This window comes from Palaemon carinicauda, chromosome 29 (assembly GCF_036898095.1).
Source record: "Palaemon carinicauda isolate YSFRI2023 chromosome 29, ASM3689809v2, whole genome shotgun sequence".
Lineage (NCBI taxonomy): Eukaryota > Metazoa > Arthropoda > Malacostraca > Decapoda > Palaemonidae > Palaemon > Palaemon carinicauda.
Window position 1 is genome coordinate 84,841,482 of NC_090753.1, and position 20,738 is coordinate 84,862,219.

A 20,738-nucleotide genomic window follows, 5' to 3' on the forward strand; every position below is an offset into this window, starting at 1 on the left:
GGCGGGTCGCATCGGGATCATGGGCGGCTCCCTCGAATACACAGGCGCCCCCTTCTTCTCTGCCATGACCGCCCTACGCATCGGTGCCGACCTGACCCACATCTTCTGCCACCGGGATGCCGCCGTTCCGCTCAAGTCGTACTCTCCTGAACTCATCGTCCATCCCTTACTTGACGCCAATGATCCCATGTCGGAAATTGAAGAATGGCTGCCCCGCCTGCACGCGCTCATACTGGGACCCGGTCTCGGCAGGCGACCCCAGACATTTGCCACTCTGGGACACGTGATCGAAGCCGCAAAGGACCGTCAGCTGTTGCTCATCATCGATGCAGATGCGCTCTTCTACCTTAATGAAAACTACGATACTTTACAGGGCTACACAAATGCCATTTTAACCCCAAACAAGGTCGAGTTCGCCCGACTCTACCGTGCAGTCATGAAAGCCGATATGAAAGCTGACCAAGTTAACTCGGAAAATGTTCAGCAAGTTGCAAAGAAGCTTGGCGTTACAATTTGCTGCAAAGGAAACGTAGACATCATTGCCTCTGGAGACACAGTCGTTACCTGCGAAGTACCTGGCTCCCCAAGACGCTGTGGAGGACAGGGAGACATTCTCAGTGGTGCTGCGGCCATCCTACTTTACTGGGCATTCGGAACTGCAACCGCTTCCCAGGAAAAACTCCCATTCCCTGCCACAGTCATAGCTGCGTGGGGAGCATGCGCCGTGACCAGAAGAGCTTCCGGTCTGGCCTTCACTCAGCGTGGTCGTAGCGTCATTACCTCCGATATCATTAACTTCATTAACCAGGCTTTCAGCTCCCTCTTCCAGAGCAAACCCAAATGAACACTTCATTGATTCTTTTTCCTCCGTCCACATCCTACCTTAGTCTGCAACAGATATACATGCATTCAGGTACATGATCCCTTATGAGGTCCCCCAATGCTGTAGTTTTAGCCCTGCTGCTACCACTCCTTATTCATTCCCTGTATCTATAATTTGTTTCTATTTCTTTTTAAAAATTGAACCTATCCTTATTGTTTATATCTTTGGTGCAGGTACTACAAAATTTCATGTGTAACCTACACAGTATCTTTTAAGCTCAAGTTGTCATCTCACTCTCTGGTTAGTGATGTTTCTGGCTGCTTCCAGCCTTTCTAGCTATGTAATAACTTTGTTTTGTCACACTTGAAAACTATACTATTCTTTTTTCATTCTGTATATCTTAAAGGGTTCCATATCAGTGTTTTGTTTGAAAGTAAGTTTGCTGGAGAAAACCTCAATCTTTTTTTTTCTATTTCTGTAAATTTTTCTCAGGAATATTGAAGGTTTTAAAAACTTTCAGTGGAAAGCTTTAGTTAGTGTTTAAAACCAAGAACAGAATTACTACAAAAGTATTACTGTAATCTATTGAAACCAGGAAATAGTTTCAAGGAGCATATCTTTTTATTGGCCTTAAATTTGATTTATAATTTCATTTGAATTACAGAATATAAATGCCATGCAAAATGATATTGCCTAGATTTCTCAGCAGCCAACAGCTTATGTCAGTGGTTCAGTCATGCCTTTACTGTGGCATTGGTCAGAAAGAAGCTATATTGAAGTTTTTCAGGTCTTGTGATGAAATAAAGAAAATTAGATTCTACTTTAAAAATGATAAGTAATAGGTAAGGTAAATTTTGTAGCTTTTGCAATACAGTAGATGGAATATTTTTACCTTTTAAGAGAGGATTGTTTAAAACCCCTTTGTATTTCAAAGAAAAGATTATATTCATATTCATTCCTTTGCCCTCAGTAGATTCATATCTTCCTCTCTGTAATATTTTGGGAAGTTGGGGTCACCACTCCATTTGCATATATATATATGATTTTTGTCGTCATAACTTGTATCCTATTTTTAGGAAGTTGGGAGTGAATGCTTATTCATGTTGCATGTCAGGTTTGTGGATGATATCTTTGCCTTTTACCATTTTCCTCTTTTTTTTTCTGAAGCTTTTTATCAAATTTATATCTCCATTCCCTTTAGTCTTAATGTGCCAAGTACAGCGAACAGATTAGAAGTCGAAAAGATGCTTCCTTGAAAGTTCTCTGATTTGAGGGCTTTTGAAACCATTGCCTTGTGAATCAACTGTCTCAATAAACAGAAAATGTATGTAACTGCCATTGTGAAGTAAAGAGAGTTGGTATATGCAAAGAAACTGTATACTGTACATTAAATATTTTAATGTTCTTTGCTTCACTTTCATGTGTGCTGTTTCAAAGCTTAACACGCCATTTCCAAGTTTTGATAATTAATAATTAAGATTTAAGTACAGTAACATTGTTTATGGCTTATTAAATTAGTGTGTATTTTGAAGCACATGATTATAGTATAGATTGTTATTTTACCGATGTTTTGGGACATTGCACAAAAAAAATTTACTTAAAACCATTGTTTTAGATAAATTTTGTAAATCACTTTTATTTAACTTGACTACTTCATAATTTCATAGGCATACTGTATCTTTTTGTATGTGTAAGGGTACTTAAATGTCAGAAGTTCTTTGCCATGCAATACTTTTGAGAACTTGTGGCTTCACTCACTGTTAACTGCGAGTACTGTGTACCAGAAATGGTGAAGTAAAATGTGTCATTTTGCACGCAAAAAATGTCATTAGATCTCAGCTATTTCTGTGTGGTTTGGGTCAGATGATTTTTAAGGTAGTTTCTATACAAATGACAAATAAATGTTTGGTTTATTATAATTCTTTTATTCCATATTCATGTTTTGTACTATGATTCTGGAATTTCATCTTCATGTGATAGCCTGGATTTTTTCCAGAAAGAGATTCCATAGTAAGTTACTTTATGATGGCAAAATATTATACGTACTATTATACATACGGTACTGTAATAATTTAAGCTTCTAGTCCCTCAAAAAAGTACATTACCTTGATACCAAAAATACTCTGAAATTCAGGAGCATAAGTAAAACTACATGTTAAATAGCATATCTTTACTATCAACCATAAAACTATCAAAAAGATAAAATTTATATACAGTTTACTATAGTACTAATAAAATATAAAATATATCATAAAAAAGATAACAATCTGTTAATATATTCATTTACCATGCTGTCAATTTCTTACTTTCGTGGTGATCGTACTCATAAAAATTTGGTACAGTAAGGGTGAAAGGTTCATGTTATATTCATGCTCAAAAGTATTATCTATTCCCAGAGACATAAGGATACCATACATGTCTTACGTACGAGTGGGATCTAGAGATTACATGGTGTGACATAATATCCAAATAATAATAAATTCACAGTTGATAAGACTCAAATGAAGGAAAAATCCTTCACACAAATCAAAATAATTTTGTCATCGGAAAAACAGCATTGGCTGTTCTAGAGGACACGTGGAGTAACTCTGTACATTACATTGATGTGATAAGGAGAATGTAGTATTGACATGCCAAGTACAGAATCAATAATCCTTTCCTTGCTCTTTTGTTTTACCTTAAAATTAGAAGAATTAGGTGCCTCCCTTTCACTACATATCACTCCATTGTACAAAATTTTACCAATAGGAAAAGCTGCTGCTAACCCAGTAATGGTATCTTACTAACTCGAACAAGGCAAATCACTTTCATAAATGGTAATTTTCAAGTTATTTTACCAGATCACTGCACCACAACTAATACCTTTAGCTTATATTTATACAAGAGTTATCGCTAGTACCAGTCACAACTACTGTAGAATAAAGGACATGGGGCCCAGTGCTAAGGCCCTAAACATCGTACATCAACCCAAGGTATAATTACTATTAACCCAATAATACAATTATTGAAAGAAATTCTCTAAAGTGACAAATAAATAAAAGTTCCTATAACAGGCACTTAATTTTTTTTGATGGATACAGGACACACAAGAAAAACTGATTAATTAAGAGGCTTTTCTTTTATGGTGATAAGTCTCGCATGTTAAAATACGTACAGTTGGACACAGGAAGTACTGGTGCACCTCATTCCTGTGTGTAGCCCCACCCACCACCTCAGCCATCTCTCTCTCTCTACAGTATCTGTTTGGTTACTCACCGTGCAGTAAGGGTGTGACGGTACATTTCCTCAGTGAGGTGTGCCAGGAAATCCTTTGTCCAACTGTACACTGAATGATTCTTGGATGAAAGAGGCAAACAGAAAATTTCTAATTCTAGACCAGATTCAAAATTGGCGTTTCTCTGAATTCTAGAGCTTAAGGTATTACCAAATGCTTCCACTTCTTTACAAACAAAAAGCTAAAACATGCATCATATTTACTTCATTAGTTTCCTTCTCAATATATCTGTGCTGGTACAAGCCAAGGTAAATGTCCTACCATGCCAATTAAAGTACCTATAAAATGCAGTCACTTGGAAATATATACACATCGGCACATTGATGCTTTTACCATTAGTGAAGCAAAGGACTGTTCAGGGTTAAAAGTGACATCACCTGACCACTCAAACAACCGTAACGATTATGGTCATCCGCTGGCTCCTCAGGACTCTACCCATTCCAATGTTGCTTCCACCAATTCCCAGTCTTGAAAAACTAAAACATTCAAATTTCTATGACCTATTGAATGATTTTAACCATACATTTTTGAGCTGAGGATCCTAACTTGATATCTAAGTTTTGAACTCGGCCAAGACAGAATTGATCTACAAAAGTGAAAATAAGAAGTATTATTTAACATTTACCTCTCAAAAAGTGGCTATAAAAACATTCACCTTCAAATAGCAGCCGGTGTAGTGAAACCCTAAAGATTGAACTTGATTTGTTTCAGAAGAATATTTGAACTCTTTGAATCAATTTTCCAATTAAGCAATAATTCAAAAGGGATTAATCCACTCTACCCCACAAAGATCTTTCATTTTAGAGCACTTATACACAGTATAATACTTAAATGCATAAAATGATAAAAAAACAAGAAACAATAAAGATGAAATAAATTAAAGTTGAAGCTACTTTACTTGAGGTAAGGCAAGTTGATGGACTAAGTGGAAGACTGCCAGACCTGAACAGACTAGTACATCACACTCATTTTGTTATTGAATCTTTTTCTTATTTCTAATGTAGTTTTCTCAAACTTTTTTGGCTTGTCATTACAACTAATATCCTTTGGCCCCATTTTGTATGAATATACTCTAAACCAAAAATCCCAAAACCAATAAAACTTACCCCAAACATGTTAACTAATTCTTTGCAAGCATATACTGTAAGAGGGCTACATAAAACTGAGTGACACGTACTGTAAATCCTTTCTCTTGGCGTGCATGATGCTTGTCTCAGCCACACTTGTTATGGCAAGTTGCAACTACTCAAAATACTAAAAAATATAGTTTGAATATCAATTTGAGTTCAATTGTGTTTGATCTCAAAGCTTCTACAAAAGTGTATTTTTGTTTAGTTCAAGGTGATGTCTGCTTTACAATTGGTCCAATTCCATTATATTTTTGTGCATACCAGTGCCTTCTAACTACAGTACAATATGTTTAAGTTCACTGACAAAGCATTACATAATTTCTTTTAAATCCTCTTAAGACAAATAAGAGCAACTGTGCTATGAAATACAGTGAAGTTTCTAAAATGTAGTGTGGCTTTCATGAACCAAAAATTATAAATTCCCACCACGTCTTCTAATGCATCATAAACACGGAGCTTAACACTGCCTTATACAATAGTAGCAACATTCAGGCATACGCTTCAGATGTGCTCATAAGCATGTCATGAAAATGTTCTTAAATCTGTCATGCAAATGTTTCTTTGTGTTTAAAACATCCATAGTGCACACTATTATCTAAAAAATGGGCTTATCCTCAAGAGTTCCTGCTTAGTTTGAACATCTAAACAAGGTACTTCAAACAATTTTGTAAACATTGCCGAAGTATGTTCCAGGCATGAATTAAAGATTATTTTCCTTTGTACAGGGCTTGAGGCATGCATTAACAATTTTGTATGTAACAGTTATATAAAATTTTAATAATATAACTGATGTCCTTAATAAAACATGCTATTTCTACATCGTAATATAATAATACTTTCCCTCTCCCTTCTCTCACACTGTGAGAAACTAGCAAAGCAATTCTATAAAAGATATACCATAATAAATGCATCTAATGAACTAAGAAACAAAGAGTACAATACCCTTACTTCTTGGATAACAGAATGGAAAGAAATGTACTTTCATGAACGAAAATGGTTGTCCCCTATGACGACAGAGCAAAATGTCTAAAACATAGTTATCACGCTATCGTAGCAAAGAATAAATAAACTACACAACAGTGCTCAAGTGCATAGAATCTACAACTAAAACTACTGCATACATATAGTTCATAAAGAACATCTAAACTTTCTAATACAAAAGAACACTAAGCAATAAATAACACAAAGGACTAACTACCCTACTCAAAATATCTCTCTTGTATGAATACATTATTCTGTACCAACAAAAACATCTTTAAAATATAATGAACTGATTCCACACCCATAATTTAAGTGCAATTCCTTCAATGAAGGAAATATTTGACAATTTAAAAATTACAAGAATTTTCTCTAATTAGTACGATGTAAAGGGACTTCATCCTGCCTAAACCCTTCACAGCTTAATAGAATGAACTTACAAATAAACCCCTAATAGTTGAAAGAGGCCGTGTATGGCCGTAAAGGCCAGGAAATCTACAACATATGATCCCTTAATAAGGTGGAGGGAACATCTGACTCTCGGGTTAAGATAAAAACAATCCACCCTGGATCCTTATACCAGCCATTCTTATGGAAGGAAATGTCTGACTTTCATACTAATTAGAGAAGAATTTTTGTATTTTCAAAGTGATTGTTGAATCTCTTCCTTCTTTGAAGGAAAAGCACATGAATCTCAGGTAACATTAATGGAAATATTATACAAGTACCTTCACAAATTAAAAATCAAGTACATTATAAATAAATGAAAGAGGTATGAAAAATCCCTTCATTTCTACTCTCTCTAAACAAACTTTTGAATATATAAATTGATGCAATGCATTCTGAAGTACAGTAATGCAAATAAAATGGTCAAAACAAGTACAGTACCTGTATGTCTGTAAAACAGTATCATACAAAAAATTACTCGGTGTAACCTAAAACAAAAGATGACTAATGTGACTGACAGCAGGCCACTTCTGAATACCAAACAATACATAGGAAAGACCCTATAACAGCAAAATGATAATATTAACCCTTTTACCCCCACGCTATTTGGAACTTTCCAACCCATAACCCCCAGGGGTTATTTTTTTTCAAGCACATTTTGCAGTATATTTTTTTTAAATTGCTCTAACAGCCTTAATTTTCGTCATAGAGAGGTCAGGTTGGTCTCATTCTCTTGGAAAATGCCTGAAGTTATCAAAAATATGCAAAAAAAAAATGTAAATAGCAGTTTTTTCCAAGGACGTACCGGTACGTCCATGGGGGTAAAGGGATGAGTTTTGTGAAACGTACCGGTACGTCCTTTGGGGGCAAAAGGGTTAATGAATAATAAATAATGAAATTAATACAGTATGAGGAATTTACCATACAAGCACTGTATGCATCAATTATTAGAAAGTTGTAAAAATTCAAAGTCTGGTGCATATTGATGAGCTATATTTTACCATCACCTTTACAACACCAATTATCTCAACAGACAAAGGAAAATTCATTTGTATGTAACATACGAGACATATACAGTAGCATTTCATAAAAACACCTACTTATTTATGGTTAGCCATTCAATCCCTTTTAAGACCATTTGCTATTTGTCGAACGGCACTCAAAGTTGGTAGACCCTTTCTCAGATGCATGATGTAGACTTAATTTATTCTAGCTGATTTCCAAGCAAATTTTATTATCTCAATCAAGGGTTAATGGCTGGTCTTCTACCTTGTAATGAGTGTTCATTACTGGAGTTTTGAAAAGTATAAATGAAGTAAATCAATTACCGAAAATGTTAAGTACTCCGCTGCGCAGGATACCCTATACATTGATGAACTACATAATTGAGTTTCTATTTGCATTTGCAAAGTGATTTGCTTTTGTTTTAACGGACATTTAAAGTGATACAGTAACAGTAATAGCATAATTCTCAGAGAGTAGAATTCTATCTGTATGTAATTTTGTTAGCAAATACCACAGCAATACAATTACAGAACCCTCTGTATCATCACACAGCAAGCTGCACCTTCTAATGCAATGGCTATGAGATTTCCATCTTTTAGCCTAAAAATGCAACAAATATTTTCCATTTTTTTCCTTTAATCACTTTCAAGAAAAATAAAAGGCAAACACATAAGTCAAATTGAATAAGACTTGACTGGTGTTATACCAGTATTGTGTAGCAATAATTATAATGATAACCTTATAATGAACAAGCGTTCTGCTACATATACAAAAATATCTTTGATATTTACATTTCTGTCATTACTTGGGATCATACTCAAAAAAAGAACAATGATAAAACATGATCACATTCAAGATATCTACTGAATTTAAAATTTGTTTTACAAAATTAAATAACATTACCAACAAATCTAACAAAAGAACAGATGAAATTGTTAATAAACCTATAATACTTCTATACTTACTTTTCCTTCTTGTTATGAATTTTGAAGTAAAAAATACAGTGAAACAAGGCCCAACAAACGACTAGTTTCAAGTGACCAAAAACTTGTAGTTCTTGGACCGTCCTCAATGAGATATCATCTGCCTTTCTACTAGTTTCCTAAAAATACCACTAGGTTGCGCCATGAGCTCTTGATATGAACCCAACTCGGCAATTCTGCCCTCCTGAAGAACAGCAATCTGATTTGCATTCCTGAAATTTAAAAAAAAAACTCAGAAGGAAATAGTGGAAATTTTAAATTCGGTCAGGTGCCAGTGAGCCCTTGGGCTTATAACATCCTGCTTTTCCAACTAGGGTTGTAGCTTAGCTAGTAGTAGTGGCAGTAATAAGAATATATATATATATACAAACATATCATTGCTACTGACCGGCCAATATATATACAGGTCTCTATCATGCTGTAGCGTAGACATGGAAGTTACATTATAACAAAGCAATAAAATATCTTTAAAATTTTCATTCTAAGTAATGTGGTAATATGCCTTGGAAGATCACATGTAATTTTCTAAGTTTATAAAAAAACTTATGATGTATTCTGCTTGAGAAAAATCAACAAAATTTAAATGCTTACTTAATAGTCGAGAGTCTGTGTGCGATTGTTAGGACAGTACGATCATGCATTATTCTTTCCAGAGCCTCTTGAACTAAGCTTTCACTCTCAGAATCCAGAGCACTGAAAAATAGTTGAATGACAGTAACAACTTTTAAGTAACAGATAATTAAAATATTTTAGTTGATAATAACACAGACAATCTTTAAGCAAATTAATGGTGAAAATTTTTATTTAACAATAATAGTAATAGCTTTTAGGACAAAACAGGACTAAAAATTTTTAGTAAATAAAAAAATAAATTGGAATAACAATAGTTTTTAGGATAACAATAATACAGTAAAATGCTATCAAATAACTTTTGGCTGATAATCATAACAGTTTATGGGTATAGGTAATAGTCAACATTTATTGAGTGTGCCTTGCACTATATACAGTATAAATTATGCTTTGCACTATGCTTATGGGCTTTAAGATCGACAGGCCATAGACAAAAGTAATAGACAAGAGTAATTGCATAAAAATTCACTATTCTACCTATTTTAAAAGGCAAAATGGTAAAAGTTAAGTATTTCTTTAAACATGAGAATGAATATGCAAAAATGTATCTATATTCTACCTAACTAAACTTTGGTAAAAACTAAAACTGTAAAGCATCTTTTATGAAGTGAGAAATTGAAATGCACACATCTATATTCTAGAAAAATGCAAATACCAAGAATTTCTTTTTTTTTTACGATAATCTATACATATGCTGACTTGATGCAAGACAAGAAACACTGTACTTACCTCGTAGCCTCGTCGAGTAACAATATTCTTGGATTGCTTATCAATGCTCGAGCAATAGCAATCCTCTGCTTCTGTCCCCCGGAGAGCATAATGCCCCTCTCTCCCACTAGGGTGTCGAGGCCATCAGGAAAGGATTTAACGAATTCCAAGGCATTGGCCTCCCTCAGAGATGCTTCTATTTGTTCTTCTGTTATAGTGTTTGGTTCCGGAGCTCCGTATAGCAAGTTTTCTCTTATGGACGTTGAGAAGAGAACAGGTTCCTGAGAGATTATGCATTACGATCTTTTAATCTATGATTGCTTGCTACTTGTAATTAAAAGGAAGATAAACATCATACACATATGTACTTGGTGTTATATCAAATTATAAAAAAACATCTATAAAAATTTATTTCACATTCTTACAGCATTTGAAAAAAAATCAGTTGAAGTATAGTCATTAATAATTATAAAAACATGAATATTATCAAGAAACTGATCTACCAAACAAACTGAAATATTTACTATGATAAACACACAAATAAAAGGAAAACTCACTACTGAACACATCAAGAAAATCCACAACAAAGTAAACCGTATGGAATAATCTGACTTGAAAATTTAATTATTCAACATAAAGTGCCATCAACCTTTCACAATCAACCCAATTATATATAAATTCATTAAGAGAAATAACAGCAACAATAATGTTCATTCCGAAGATTTCTCTGTGATATTCAGAAGGTCCTTAACTTACAAACTTAATATGTTCCAAGAAGCTGTTTGTAAGTGGAATTTTGTTAAATTTTGGCCTAGGGTAGACCTAGCCTGAATCCCATGACTATGATTTCCGACTAAAAAGTTAACAAATAGTCGTGTTTCATATTATTATTATTATTATTATTATTTCTGGGTTGACCTGTGACGGCCGGTGAAAAAGTCCTTCTTTACACTTTTTCTGATATAAATCTTCCAAATATACCAGAGAAAGATAAAAGCATGGAATGCAGAGGTTACTACCCTCGCGCGAGCACCTCGTGAGTGTCGTGTATACATCAGGGGCATGTGAAAACCACTATTCACAGGCTGTCTTCCATTTAGATAACTCCTTCATCAAAGGGAAGGGCCGTAACAAAGACCCCAGAAACCACACTTGGACCACGCCACCGTCACCCACACGAGCGCCCTCTAGGTCATCCTTCTGTTTTGGACTTGCCCGCAAAGTCGTAATTTTTTTGTGCTCGGTGTTTTTATTATTATTATTATTATTATTATTATTATTATTATCAAATGCTAAGCTACAACCCTAGTTGGAAAAGCACGATGCTATAAGCCCAGGGGTCCCAACACGGAAAATAACCCAGTGAGGAAAGGAAATAAGGAAAAATAAAATATTTTAAGAATAGTAACAATATTAAAATAAATATTTCCTATTTAAACTATAAAAACTTCAACAAAACAAGAGGAAGAGAAACTAGATATAAAAGTGTGCCCGAGTGTCCCCTCAAGCAAGAGAACTCTAACCCAAGGCAGTCTAAGACCATGGTACAGAGGCTATGGCACTACCCAAGAATAGAGAACAATGGTTTGATTTTGGAGAGTCCTTCTCCTAGAAGAGCTGCTTACCATACAGAATAGATATAAGGTTATTAGAAATGTCAGCTTTGCTTACTATATTAACCCTTTTACCCCCAAAGGACGTACTAGTACGTTTCACAAAAGCCATCCCTTTACCCCCATGGACGTACCGGTACGTCCTTGCAAAAAAATCCTATAAATTTTTTTTTTTTCATATTTTTGATAATTTTTTGAAAAAATTCAGGCATTTTCCAAGAGAATGAGACCAACCTGACCTCTCTATAACAAAAATTAAGGCTGTTAGAGCAATTTAAAAAAAATGTTATTTTCATTAGTAAAATAAATTTTTGAATATACTTACCCGGTGATCATATAGCTGTCAGCTCTGCTGCCCGACAGAAAAACCTAAGGACAAAATACGCCAGCGATCGCTATACAGGTGGGGGTGTACATCAACAGCGCCATCTGTCGAGCAGGTACTCAAGTACTCCATGTCAACACAGAACCAATTTTCTCCTCTGCCCACTGGGTCTCTATTGGGGAGGAAGGGAGGGTCCTTTAATTTATGATCACCGGGTAAGTATATTCAAAAATTTATTTTACTAATGAAAATAACATTTTTCAATATTAAACTTAGCCGGTGATCATATAGCTGATTCACACCCAGGGGGGTGGGTAGAGACCAGCATTACATGTTGACATTATTATGAGCTAAGTATTTTGTATTTCATTTTAGCAGTTATTCAAAATAACAAACATAAAATAAATAAGTACCTGGTAAGGAAGTCGACTTGAACAATTACTCTGCCTTTTTAAGTACGTCTTCCTTACTGAGCCTCGCGATCCTCATAGGATGCTGAGCGACTCCTAGGAGCTGAAGTATGAAGGGTTGCAACCCATACTAAAGGACCTCATCAAAACCTCTAATCTAGGCGCTTCTCAAGAAATGACTTTGACCACCCGCCAAATCAAGTAGGATGCGAAAGGCTTCTTAGCCTTCCGGACAACCCAAAAACAATAATAAAACATTTCAAGAGAAAGATTAAAAAAGGTTATGGAATTAGGGAATTGTAGTGGTTGAGCCCTCACCCACTACTGCACTCGTTGCTACGAATGGTCCCAGAGTGTAGCAGTTCTCATAAAGAGACTGGACATTCTTAAGATAAAAAGACGCGAACACTGATTTGCTTTTCCAATAGGTTGCGTCGAATATACTTTGCAGAGATCTAATTTGTTTAAAGGCCACGGAAGTTGCGACAGCTCTAACTTCGTGTGTCCTTACCTTCAGCAAAGCTTGGTCTTCCTCATTCAGATGGGAATGAGCTTCTCGTATTAACAGTCTGATAAAATAGGATAAAGCATTCTTTGACATAGGCAAAGATGGATTCTTAACTGAACACCATAAAGCTTCAGACGGGCCTCGTAAAGGTTTTAAACAGAACTTAAGAGCTCTTACAGGACATAAGACTCTTTCTAGTTCATTTCCAACCATACGATAAGTTTGGAATATCGAACGATATTGGTCAAGGCCGAGAAGGCAGCTCGTGTTTGGCTAGAAAACCAAGTTGTAGAACATGTAGCCGTTTCGGATGAGAATCCGATGTTCTTGCTGAAGGTATGAATCTCACTGACTCTTTTAGTTGTGGCTAAGCATATCAGGAAAAGAGTCTTAAAGGTGAGATCTTTCAGGGAGGCTGATTGTAGCGGTTCGAACCTGTCTGACATAAGGAATCTTAGTACCACGTCTAAATTCCAACCAGGTGTAACCAAACGACGCTCCTTCGTGGTCTCAAAAGACTTAAGGAGGTCCTGTAGATCTTTATTGTTGGAAAGATCTAAGCCTCTGTGACGGAAGACTGATGCCAACATGCTTCTGTAACCCTTGATATGGGAGCTGAAAGAGATCTTTCTTTCCTCAGATACACTATAAGAGAAAGTCAGCTATTTGAGTTACAGAGGTACTGGTCGAGGATACGGATACTGACTTGCACCAGTTTCGGAAGATTTCCCACTTCGATTGGTAGACTCTAAGGGTGGATGTTCTCCTTGCTCTAGCAATCGCTCTGGTTGCCTCCTTCGAAAAGCCTCTAGCTCTCGAGAGTCTTTCGATAGTCTGAAGGCAGTCAGACGAAGAGCGTGGAGGCCTTGGTGTACCTTCTTTACGCGTGGCTGACGTAGAAGGTCCACCCTTAGGGGAAGCGTTCTGGGAACGTCTACTAGCCATCGAAGTACCTCGGTGAGCCATTCTCTCGCGGGCCAGAGGGAAGCAACTAGCGTCAACCTCGTCCCTTCGTGAGAGGCGAACTTCTGCAGTACCTTGTTGACAATCTTGAACGGAGGGAATGCATATAGATCTAGATGTGACCAATCTAGTAGAAAGGCATCTATATGAACTGCTGCTGGGTCCGGGATTGGTGAGCAAAATATTGGGAGCCTCTTGGTCATCGAGGTTGCGAAGAGATCTATGGTTGGCTGGCCCCAGGTGGCCCAAAGTCTCTTGCATACATCCTTGTGGAGGGTCCATTCTGTTGGAATTATTTGTCCCTTCCGACTGAGACAATCTGCCATGACATTCAAGTTGCCTTGGATGAACCTCGTTACTAGTGAAATGTCTAGACCTTTTGACCAGGTGAGGAGGTCCCTTGCGATCTCGTACCATGTCAGAGAGTAGGTCCCTCCTTGCTTGGAGATGTACGCCAAAGCCGTGGTGTTGTCCGAGTTCACCTCCACCACTTTGCCTTGAAGGAGAGACCTGAAGCTTTTCCAGGTCAGACGTACTGCCAGTAGCTTCTTGCAGTGAAATGCATTGTCCTTTGACTCGAGTTCCATAATCCCGAGCATTCCCTACCGTCTAATGTCGCACCCCAGCCTACGTCCGATGCGTCCGAGAAGAGAACGTGGTTGGGAGTCTGAACAGTCAGGGGAAGACCCTCTCTAATGTTGATATAGTCCTTTCACCAAGTCAGACCAGACTTTATCTTTCCGGAAACCGGGATCGAGACCGCTTCTAGCGTCTTGTCCTTTTTCCAGTGAAAAGCTAGATGGTATAGAAGAGGACGGAGGTGTAGTCTTCCTAGTGACACAAATTGATCCACGGATGACAGGGTCCCTACCAGACTCATCCACAGCCTGACTGGGCAGCGTTCCTTCTTCAGCATCTTCTGGATGGATAGCAGGGCTGGGGGTTGATCGTCTTGTTCAGCAACGTCCTCATCAGAGGGTTCCTCATCCGAAACTGATGAGGAAACGGCAACGGAGTGGGCAACGTCTGACTCGCTGAATCCGGTCGCACTGGTGGATGCGTGACGGAGCCGGACGCAATATCATGGTACTGCTGCACAGTCTGTGAACTGTCAACAACCATGGGTGCGCGAGGAAGTACAGCATCAACCCGAAACTGTCTAGACTGTCTGGGTTGTGCAGTCAACACCCTACCGGGTTGCTGAGGTTGACGCACTGCGTCACAACAAGTCACCTCTGCTGGTTGTTGAACGTCTTCCTAGTGACACTGAACGTCAACAACCACCTCCGAGCGTCGCTTAACGTCAACGTGCGACTGGCAACCCACACTGGGTCGCATCGGTGGAGGAACCACCTCAACTGGCAGACGCGAGTAGGATACCTCAGCGTCAACAGGGCGCACAACCCACCGGTTGGAAGGTTGTTGGCCAGAAGGTTCTTCTCCGTATTAAAGTCCTCTATCAAGGACACAAGCTTGGACTGCATGTCTTGCAGCAAAGCCTATTTAGGGTCTACGGGAGCAGGTGTGGCAACAGACGGGGTTAGCGACTGAGGCGGAACCATTTACCATCCCTGGAAGCCTTGTTATGTGTGACATAATAGTACAGCAAAACTTCAAAGGCTCGCAAAAGTTGAGAAGTTGACCTGTAAACAACTTGGAGCGTCTCCTGGCTAGGCGCCAGGGCGAGTCTACCAGAATTGAGAAGTCTATCTGGGCAGAGGCATGAACTCCCAAGCCGAGAACTTCTCTCTTGTCCTATCAGACTCTCGCTCTATAAGCCAGTTTAAAAGAAGGGAAAGCAAAGGCTGTATCCCTAAAACTCCTCCTGGTGCAAAAACCAGTCGCCTAGCCAACGTAACGCTCTCTAGGAGAGCGAGAGAGCACTAGCTTAACAACAACGGCTTCGAAGTAGCTAGGCCTAGTGTAAGTTCTGACGTTAGGCGAACGAGGAGCAGCAGTTACAAGATCCGGACGAAGATCCTTAAAAAATCATCATGATTTAATTAAAGTCCATAGGAGGCTAAGCAGCTTAAGGCTCCTCTCCAAATGACGAGTCCTCAAAGGAATATCAGTAGGAGGGAGAACAGCACTTTCTCATCTACAGGAACCTTGTCCGAGAAAAGCTAGGTTATCTCAGTGAGGGTCTCACTGGTGCATTAGCAGCAGACCAGAAGGCAACGTTATGTAACTGCTTGACAGTCTGTGAACTGTCAAAAACTGAACTGTCAACCACAACAGGTGCGTGAGGACATACAGCACTGGTGCATTAGTAGCAGACCAGAAGGCAACGTCATGTAACTGCTTGACAGTCTGTGAACTGTCAAAAACTGAACTGTCAACCACAACAGGTGCGTGAGGACATACAGCACTGGTGCATTAGTAGCAGACCAGAAGGCAACGTCATGTAACTGCTTGAAAGACTGTGAACTGTCAACAACTGAACTGTCAACCACAACGGGAGCGTGAGGACATACAGTGTTCACTCGAGACTACTTTGACTGTCTATACTGAGCAGTTAAAACAACTCTAGAATGCGGAGGTTGACGCACCGCGTCAAAACACGGCAGCTTAACTCCACCCTCCTGTTGTTGTGGTAGCACACGAACATCAACGGAGGGTTCCGTGCGTCTGTGAACGTCAGCATGCGTCTGGCAGGGTCGACTGCGCATGGGTGGAGGAGCTCTCACAGCTGGAGTGTGGGAGCAGGCAGCCTCAGCGTCAGCTGGGCGCACAACCGTGGTAGGTTGTAGGCTAACGGGTGCAGCGTCAACCTTCTCCGCACGATACTCCTGCAGGACAGCAGCTAACTGAGTCTGCATAGACTGCAGCAAAGACCACTCAGGGTCTACAACAGCTGGTGCGGCAACAGACGGAGTTACTGCCTGTTGCGGTACCGCTTTGCCTCTCTAAGGAGGTGAGCAGTCGTCGGAAGACTGCAGCGAGTCCGAACTGACCCAGTGGCTACAACTGGGCCGTTGGACTTGCGCGGAAGGGACCGACTTGCACTTAATAAGCTGCGAGACCTTGGTCCATGGTTTCTTACGAGAAACCTCTTCCGCAGACGAGAAGTAAATGGGCTCTCTCGTCTTTGTGTGGGTGGGGCGATCTTGGGTAGATACGCCCGAAACCACGGAGGGAAACGTCTGTTCGTTGAACAAGGCCTGACGAACCCATAAGTCGTTCGACATTACTTCTCCCCTGGGCTTGGGAGCTTGCAAGAGGTCCCGGACTAGGTGAACGACAGGCACGAACAGACGAACCCTCGGACGCAACACTGTAACACTTTGCGCATATCACTTTATCACTTCGATTTTCTGTTTTGCACTTATTTCACTGAAATCGAAACTTTTACTGATTTCTACCTGAAACACGCAATTCTACCCTTCATTAAAAGGTAGTAATTGCGAAAACAGTCGTATAATGCAGCTCATTAATACTAGCAAAAACAGAAAACATATAAGGATAAAGAATTCAGTGGCTGGGAAAGAGACTAAACACTAGTTCAATTAAACTACGTTTACAATCTCTCACCGCACATAGCCTAGGGACAAGAATAAAACCCTAGAAACGTTTTACCTTCTTCCCCGTACAGCGACTAGGGAGGAGAGTGACACCAGAACAACGTTACCCGCTTGAACGGAACGTTTTATTTTTTCCTCTCTCTCCCTCCGTCTCTATCTATATCTCTCTTTCTCCCTTGATTTCGCACCTGAGAGAAGAGCCCAATTATATATCGTCAAAAAAACATGTTATATGGCTAAAGGAAAAAACTGAAAGGTTTTCCAAATAAAAAGTTCCTTTAATTTAGAATTTAAACTATTTAAGTTAAGAAAGAATGAACGAAACGTCAGAATCGATTTACTCTTACTGCAAAGTGAAACCGTGATACAATCTCTCTCTATCGTAACGATAGAGCGCATGTTGAACGTCCTGAACGTCAACAACTGCGTAGTCTAAAAAAAAAAAAAACTAAACGTTAGTTCATCTTTGAAAACAGTATGAAGACTATCAAAGAAATTCTTTCATAAAACATTAAATTTAAAAAGTTATAAATTCTTTAAAGGCTAAATACGATATAACGGGCTCAACGTTGATTAACTTCGGTTCCAAGTTAAGACCGCCTTCTATCAGGAAAGGTCGCAAATAAACAAAACATAAAAATTTCTTTTTATATGTTTATAATAAATGGAAAGTTAATCGAAGAGGCCTAATAAAGGCGGAGAGATATAAAATATATAGATCTATAACGTGTTAAGCAAAATTACTAAAAACCTAAACACACTTCCGTCTAAGGGAAGGGTCGGCCATTTAAAAGTGAAAGAGAGTCCATACTCTCTTAGTCACCATAATTAAATCTATCCAAAACGAGTTCAAGTTTTGAGATGAAGATAAAACCCCTGCATAGCGAAAGCTCAAAACTAGAATAGTGTACTTCACCAAATAGTTGTGAAAACAAATCCAGTTAGTAACAGCGTATTTTAGTAGGTCTTGCCAGTGGAACGACAGAGAGAAAATTGGTTCTGTGTTGACATGGAGTACTTGAGTACCTGCTCGACAGATGGCGCTGTTGATGTACACCCCCACCTGTATAGCGATCGCTGGCGTATTTTGTCCTTAGGTTTTTCTGTCGGGCAGCAGAGCTGACAGCTATATGATCACCGGCTAAGTTTAATATTGAAAAATATACTGCAAAATGTGCTGGGAAAAAATAACCCCCTGGGGGTTAAGGGTTGGAAATTTCCAAATAGCCTGGGGGTTAAAGGGTTAAATGATATGATATTGTTTTATTACAGAATAGCTTTATCTTATCTTTGTTATTTTCACTTGAATTTGTGTTTGCATTTCCGAATGCTTGTGAGTCGAATTTTTATAAGTTGGGGGCCATCTGTACTACATACCTGACTCACGCAACCGATTACCGACCGAAGCCAGGAAGGGTCTAGTTCTGGTATGGGTACCCCATCAATTCTAACCTCGCCGCTCAACGGATCATAAAGTCGAAGCAGCAAGGATCCAATGGAACTTTTACCAGATCCACTTGATCCTACAACAGCCATTACGGAACCTGAAAAAATAATACAAAAAATATATTACCTCTAAAAATAAAATTTTGTTTCACAAATAATAAATGCACTAATGAAAATACAAATATTAATAGTAATACTATACAGTAATAATACCCAGGTGCTATAATAAAATAAAACTGAAATTACAATAACATTCCATTTTTTTATCTTGTCAATCAATCTGATACGGTCTATATTTTTCTAGGGAGGTAATGCAGAGTTAATTTCTAAGATTAATTCATTCTTCAATGTGATTAAGAAAGACATTTCAAACATATTAACTCCACTGTTCGTATTTCACTTACAATTTACGAAAATCAAGGATAATGCGGTCTCTAGTTCCAAGAGATCATGAAAATCCACATAAATATGGACTAACACCAACAAAGACATATACAAAGTATTCTGTTGTACACCAAGTTGTGATTAACAACTGCTACACCAACAGCCTGCATATAAATAAAGCCCTGTATTCTTGCATATCATTTATCACAAGCTGAATGTGAACAGGAGTTACTCTTTTTGAAGTTTACTTGTAACAACTTTAAAGGTTAAATATAATTAGTTTATTGTTTTAATTACCTTCCCCAAAGAACTATCCTATTGAAAAGAAAGAAAAGTATTTGAATACTGATATAAGTATCAATCTGATTTAATAATAATAATAATAATAATAATAATAATAATAATAATAATAATAATAATGTTTAAAAGTTTTTGAGTTGTACCTAACTAACTTATTCATTCAGACAGCCACCCCTCTACTCTACTTTGTTTTCAGTCATTTGAATTTTGTTAACTAGCTTACTTATATATGAAGAATTCCTACAGATATGTATGCATAATAATAATAATAATAATAATAATAATAACAACACTTCTTTAAATGTCTCTTTCATGAACAGTTGCACAGTTTATACCCATTACTTTTTGCCTGTTCTCTTTGATTTTTTCTAACTTGGCCCTCCAATTTATTCATATTCTACTTATTCCTGAACTAAGAACAATCCTTTAGATGAACATCAGTTAGAAAAACTTTAGCTGGTGGTCATGTTAAGCTATTAATCATACAGACTTTAGTTAGCGGTTAGGTTAAATTAGTAAGTACATCTAATCATTGTCGAGTTATTAACCTGTTCAGTGAATAATCAACAAAAAACAACATACCGGTATTTTCTTCTTATAATTTCCCTATAGATAATACCAATTCACCTATACTTGTTGGTTTTCTAAAAGGTAGCCTACAAATAATTCTTATAAAAAATGGTAGAAATAATAAATGAATTAATAACTTCCATATTCTACGCTGATGAAAATCCTATTCAGATAATGAATTTTACAAATTTCATAATTTGCCTAGTGAATGAACAAGCATATAACCAGAGAGCGACTTCTTATAGATATGTCTCGCGATAAAAACTCTTTACAAATAGTTATTCTGGAATTTATTATCTATCATTTATTTCATAACTAATAATTGACAAAATTATCTTATATTTATTATCAAATAAAAAATGTTATTTTCCTTAGTAAAATAAATTTTTGAATATACTTACCCGATGATCATGTAGCTGTCAACTCTGTTGCCCGACAGAAAAATCTAAGGTCGGGATACGCCAGCGATCGCTATACAGGTGGGGGTGTACACAACAGCGCCATCTGTCGAGTAGGTACTCAGGTACTTCTTGTCAACAAGAACTCAATTTTCTCCTCGGTCCACTGGTTCTCTATGGGGAGGAAGGGAGGGTCCTTAAATTCATGATCATCGGGTAAGTATATTCAAAAATTTATTTTACTAAGGAAAATAACATTTTTCAATATTAATCTTACCCGATGATCATGTAGCTGATTCACACCCAGGGGGGTGGGTGGAGA

At 37.8% G+C, this 20,738-nt stretch overlaps 2 protein-coding genes across 5 annotated transcripts in view; one reads left to right on the forward strand and one right to left on the reverse strand.

The window, feature by feature from the left end:
- Naxd (NAD(P)HX dehydratase) overlaps positions 1-1,158 on the forward strand; it is an 82,510-nt gene extending 81,352 nt beyond the window's left edge. For all 3 annotated transcript variants that reach the window (XM_068352858.1, XM_068352857.1, XM_068352856.1), the window contains exon 2: positions 1-1,158. This exon is cut by the window's left edge and continues 108 nt beyond it. In XM_068352858.1, coding sequence (XP_068208959.1) covers positions 1-844 — 844 coding nt within the window. In that variant the 3' untranslated portion in view covers positions 845-1,158.
- Positions 1,159-4,535: 3,377 nt separating this feature from the next.
- Positions 4,536-20,738, reverse strand: part of LOC137622297 (ATP-binding cassette sub-family B member 10, mitochondrial) — a 91,675-nt gene continuing 75,472 nt past the window's right edge. The window contains exons 11-15 of one of the 2 annotated variants that reach the window (XR_011040412.1): positions 18,696-18,862; positions 10,000-10,259; positions 9,232-9,333; positions 8,623-8,852; positions 4,536-4,683 (exon numbers count right to left, since the gene is read on the reverse strand). Coding sequence is in view for 1 of the 2 variants with exons in the window: in XM_068352859.1 (XP_068208960.1) it covers positions 8,726-8,852; positions 9,232-9,333; positions 10,000-10,259; positions 18,696-18,862 (656 nt within the window). In the remaining variant the exon portion in view is untranslated. Of the gene's footprint in view, positions 4,684-4,915; positions 8,853-9,231; positions 9,334-9,999; positions 10,260-18,695; positions 18,863-20,738 lie in introns of those variants that run through there. The other variant, XM_068352859.1, reaches the window with a different exon arrangement.